A 5,869-nucleotide genomic window follows, 5' to 3' on the forward strand; every position below is an offset into this window, starting at 1 on the left:
GCTTGCTAAAAGAAAGCTCCACTATGCCTTAACCCCCATTCCTGCCCACTACTCCCCAGTAGTTTTTCCTACTACTCAAAGGCTTGTCTGCAAAGGTTCAAGCCAAACTTTGCAAAACAAGCTTTGCAAACCAATCTTTGAGAAGTAAGAGAAACTTAAGGGAACTCTCAAAGGCTAAGCCTTCAGGATTTCTTTATTATCTGACTGTCTTCTGGTGGCAAAAGTATAGAACAAATTCTTTTGGTCTGGCTTAGATTAGATGGGAATGAAGCTTTTCTAGACTTCAGCATCACTATTCCCAAAGAAAATAATAACCCCGTATAAGAGAAACCAAGTCTTCCATAGAAAGTAACCCGCACTGTCGACACCACCATCAGTTGCATTTCTAGTTGCGTACATGATGCCTTTTGAGATGTTAATTTATAAGATGACTTTTTAAACTGTATAATTTGACAGAAGGAAAAAAAACACCCTCTAACCGGACTCTCTGAATAATGAACAGAGAAGAGAAGAAGTAAAAATATATTCTCTAGATATCTTCATCCTGAAATATACACATTTCATTTGAACCTAGCAGATTTTCACAAAAATGCTGTACTCTGTGACTCTAGAAAATTTTAAGTTAAAATTGGCATTAATCAATGTTTGGGCATTTTATGTTTAGGTCTTCACATAAAATGATAAGACTAATGGACAACATAAACACTCATCGTGTATGTTTTTTAATATTTATTTTTATTTATTTACTTGGCTGGGTCTTAATTGCAGCATGCAGGATCTTTGATCTTCATTGCAGCATGCAGGATCTTTGGTTGCAGCATGTGGGATCATTCCCTAGCCAGGTCCTCCTGCACTGGTAGTGTGGATTCTTAGCCACTGGATCACCATAGAAGTCCCCATCAAAAGTTCTTGAAATTATTTTTTTGCAGTTTCTGGATTCACATTGCATTTGTTTCAAAATGACTGATGTATTTTAGTCATCAGTTTTCTCATGGCCTCTTTCACCTCTTTGTTCCTCAGACTGTAGATCAGAGGGTTCAACATGGGGATCACCACTGTGTAGAAGACAGATACCACTTTGATATGGTCAGGTGAGTAGCTTGACTTCGGTATGACATAAACAAATGTGACTGTCCCATAAAACAAAGTGACTGCAGTGAGGTGGGAAGTGCAAGTAGAGAAGGCCTTGGACCTTCCATCTGTAGAGCGCATCTTCAGAATTGAGTGGAGGATGTGTAGATATGAAACAATTATGGTGAACAGTGTGATTACAATTATTGACCCAGCTGAGATGGCAGGAGATATTTCGGCAACATAAACATGGGTACAAGAGAGCTTCACTAGTGGTGGCAGGTCACAGAAGAAATGGTTGATTTTATTTGGTCCACAGAAAGTCAGGCTCAGTAAACATCCGATAAATGATGAAGCATTCACACATCCTCCCAGGTAGGAAGCAATCAGTAAGATGACGCAGACCCTGGGAGACATGTGTGTAGAGTATAGAAGTGGCGAACAGATGGCCACGTAGCGATCATAGGCCATGGCAGCCAAAAGGAAGCACTCAGCTGTTCCAAAGATAACATCAGAGCCAAGCTGAGCTATACAGCCAGCAACTGGGATAGTAGTCTTTACTTCTAGGAAACTCACAATCATAATAGGTGTGACTGATGAGGAGTAACCAATGTCCACAAAGGCCAGATGGCTGAGGAATAGATACATTGGGGTGTGAAGCTGAGGGCTTCCGTGAATTAATGTGATAATGCTGATATTGCCCAATATGGTAGCAACATAGATTCCTTGAAAAACCACAAAGAAGATGGAGCAAAGTGTAGGATGCTCCGTTAACCCCAAAATAACGAATTCTGTCACCATTGTGTGGTTTCCAATCTCCATCTTACTTGGTATGATGCCTTTTGAAATGAAAATCAGTGGATATTAAATTAAATGGAATGATCTCATAATTCACATATTTACTTTACCAGCCAACCTATCAAAAAAGTTAGAACATTGATCTCAATTTAGCCTAATGCTAATACTTTACAAAATGTTCCCAAATATATTTACATTATTCATGATTTGACAATATTAATGTACACTATCTTAAGTCCAAAGATACTCACAAAATACCAATGGCTCAGATCAGAACACACTGAGCACTCACATTTGTATCATTTGATCAAAGCAATGATGTTTGGAAATTTGATGAGAACCAGAGGTGAAACATAATCACTTTGCTAGTATTTAACAATATCCATATTTTTATTACAATTATATTATAGTATAATTAATAGAATGTAATATTGTTAAAATAATATCTGTTTCTTGGTCACATTGGTCACTCTCCAGCCCCAACACAGGTGAGACTGTGAACAGTACATGCCAATGCATGATGGAAGGAAATGCCCTGTCTGTCTTCTGAATCAAATTAAATTACCAGTGGATCAGTCTCTCTCTTTCATTAAGAGATATATTAGCATAATACATTTTGAAGGAGGTCACCATTAACTTCATTACCTCCGCCATGGTTTGGTCTCAGGTCAAATAACAGGGAGGGAACACAACCCTGCCCATCAACAGAAAATTGGATTATAGATGTATTGAGCATGGCCCTGCCCGTCAGAACAAGAACCAGTCTCCCCCACAGCCAGTCTCTCCCATCAGGAAGCTTCCATAAGCCTCCTATCCTTATCCCTCAGAAGACAAGACAGAATCCTCAGAAAACCACAATAACATAAAACTAATCAAACTGATTACATGGACCACAGAATTGTCTAACTCAATGAAACTATGAGCCACCCAAGATGTGTAGGGCCACCCAAGATGGATGAGTCATGGTGGAGAGTTATGACAAAATGTGGTCGACTGGAGATGGGAATAGCAAACCACTTCAGTATTCCTGCCTTGAGAACCCCATGAACAGTATGAAAAGGCAAAAAGATAGGACACTGAAAGATGAACTCCCCAGGTTAGTAGGTGCCCAATATGCTACTGGAGATTGGTGGAGGAATAACTCCAGAATGAAGAAATGGAGCCAAAGCAAAAACAACTCCCAGTTGTGGATTTGACTGGTGATGAAAGTGAAGTCCAATGCTGTGAAGAACACTATTGCATAGGAACATGGAATGTTAGGTCCATGAATCAAGGCAAATTAGAAGTGGTCAAAAGGAGATGGCAAAAGTGAACATCGACATTTTAGCAATCAGTAAATAAAATGGTCTGGAATGGGTTAATATAATTCAGCTGATCATTATATCTACTACTGTGGGCAAGAATCCCTTAGAAGAAATGGAGAAGGCTTCATAGTCAACAAGAGTCTGAAATGCAGTACTTGGGGGCAATCTCAAAAATGACAGAAAGATTGTCATTTGTTTCCAAGGCAAACCATTCAATATCATAGTAATCCAAGTCTATAGCCCAGTCACAAATGCTTAAGAAGCTGAAGTTGAACCATTCTATAAAGGCCTACAAGACCTTCTAGACTAACACCCAAAAAAGATGTTCTTTTCATTATAGGGGACTGGAATGCAAAAGTAGGAAGTCAAGAGATACCTGGAGTAACAGACAAGTTTGGCCTTGGGAAAAAAAAAAAATGAAGCAGGACAAAGCCTAGCAGAGTTTGCCAAGAGAATGCACCACTCATAGCAAATGCAGTCATGTTAGAGATGACTCTAACATGAACATCACCAGATGGTCAATACCAAAATCAGATTGATTATATTCTTTGCAGCCAAAGATGGAGAAGCTCTATACAGTCAGCAGAAACAAGACCTGAAGCTAACTGTGGCCTCAGATCATGAACTCCTTATTTCCAAATTCAGACTTATAATGAAAGTAGGGAAATTCACTGGACCATTCAGGTATGATATAAATCAAATTCCTTATGATTATATAGAGGAAGTGAGAAATAGATTCAAGGGATTAGATCTGATAGAGTGCCTGAAAAACTATGGATGGAAGTTTGTGACATTGTACAGGAGGCAGGGATCAAGACCATCCCCAAGAAAAAGAAATGCAAAAAGGCAAAATAATTGTCTGAGGAGGCCTTACAAATAGCTGTGAAAAAAAGCTAAAGGCAAAGGAGAAAAGGAAAGCTATACCCATCTGAATGCAGAGTTCCAAAGAATACCAAGGAGAGATAAGAAAGCCTTCCTCGGTGATCAGTGCAAAGAAATTGAGGAAAACAATAGAATGGGAAAGACTAGAGATCTCTCCAAGAAAATTAGAGTTACCAAGGGAATATTTCATGCAAAGATGGGCACAATAAAGGACAAAAATGGTATGGACCTAACAGAAGCAGAAGTTATTAAGAAGAGGTGGCAAGAATACACAGAGGGACTATACAAAAGAGATCTTCAAGACCCAGATAACCACGATGGTGTGATCACTTACCTAGAGCCAGACATCCTGGAATGCAAAGTGAAGTGGGCTTCACTTCACTTTGAAGTGAAGGAAGCATCACTACGAACAAAGATAGTGGAGGTGATAGAGTTCCAGTTGAGCTATTTCAAATCCTAAAAGATGATGCTGTGAAAGTGCTACACTCAATATGCAAGCAAATTTGGAAAACTCAACAGTGGCCACAAGGACTGGAAAAGGTCAGTTTTCATTCCAATCCCAAAGAAAGGCAATGCCAAAGAATGCTCAAACTACCGCACAATTGCACTCATCTCACACGCTAGTAAGGTAATGCTCAAAATTCTCCAAGCCAGGCTTCAACACTATGTGAACTGTGAACTTCCAGATGTCCAAGCTGAATTTAGAAAAGGCAGAGGAACCAGAGATCAAACTGTCAACATCTGTTAGGTCATCAAAAAAGCAGGAGAGTTCCAGAAAAACATCTACTTCTGCTTTATTGACTATGCCAAAGCCTTTGACTGTGTGGACAACAAATTGTGGAAAATTCTGAAAGAGATGGGAATACCAGACCACCTGACCTGCCTCTTGAGAAATTTGTATGCAGGTCAAGAATCAACAGTTAGAACTGGACGTGGAACAACAGACTGGTTCCAAACTGGGAAAAGAGTACGTCAAGGCTGTATATTGTCACCCTGCTTATTTAACTTATATGCAGAGTACATCATGTGAAATGCAGGCTGGATGAGCACAAGCTAGAATCAAGATCACCAGAAGAAATGTCAATAACCTCAGATATGCAGATGACACCACCCTCTTGGCAGAAAGTGAAGAGGAACTAAAGAGCCTCTTGATGAAATTGAAAGAGGAGAGTGAAAAAGTTGCCTTAAAGCTCAACATTCAGAAAACTAAGATCATGGCATCTGGTCCCATTGCTTCATGGCAAATAGATGGGGAAACAATGGAAACAGTGACAGACTATTTTCCTGGACTCCAAAATCACTGCAGATGGTGACTGTAGCCATGAAATTAAAAGACGCTTGCTCCTTGGAAGAAAAGCTATGACCAACCCAGACACCATATTTAAAAGCAGAGGCATTACTTTACTGACAAAGGTCCATCTAGTCAAGGCTATGGTTTTTCCAGTAGTCACGTATGGATGTGAGAGTTGGACTATAAAGAAAGCTGAGTACTGAAGAATTGATGCTTTTGCATTGTGGTGTTGGAGAAGACTCTTGAGAGTCCCTTGGACTGCAAGGAGATCCAACCAGTCCATTCTAAAGGAAATCAGTCCTGAATATTCATTGGAAGGACTGATGCTGAAGCTGAAACTCCAATACTTTGGCCACCTGATGTGAAGAACTGACTCATTGGAAAGGACTCTGATGTTGGGAAAGATTGGAGGTGGGAGGAGAAGGGGATGACAGGATGAGATAGTTGGATGGCATCACCGACTGGATGAACATTAGTTTGAACAAGCTCCTGGAATTGGTGATGAACAGGGAAGCCTGGCATG

General features: G+C 39.9%; 1 protein-coding gene across 1 annotated transcript; it reads right to left on the reverse strand.

The window, feature by feature from the left end:
- Positions 1–867: 867 nt before the first annotated feature.
- Positions 868–1,893, reverse strand: LOC129629008 (olfactory receptor 481-like). Its single transcript, XM_055548749.1, has one exon. It carries the CDS (start codon positions 1,891–1,893, stop codon positions 955–957), a length of 939 nt encoding a protein of 312 aa, XP_055404724.1. The 3' UTR covers positions 868–954.
- Between the last annotated feature and the right edge of the window lie 3,976 nt (positions 1,894–5,869).

The sequence above is a fragment of the Bubalus kerabau genome, chromosome 15 (assembly GCF_029407905.1).
Source record: "Bubalus kerabau isolate K-KA32 ecotype Philippines breed swamp buffalo chromosome 15, PCC_UOA_SB_1v2, whole genome shotgun sequence".
NCBI classification, from domain to species: Eukaryota; Metazoa; Chordata; class Mammalia; order Artiodactyla; family Bovidae; genus Bubalus; species Bubalus kerabau.

Coding starts and splice junctions, on each gene's coding strand:
- LOC129629008 (XM_055548749.1), bottom strand. CDS start 1,893: ATGGAGATTGGAAACCACACAATGGTGACAGAATTCGTTATTTTGGGG.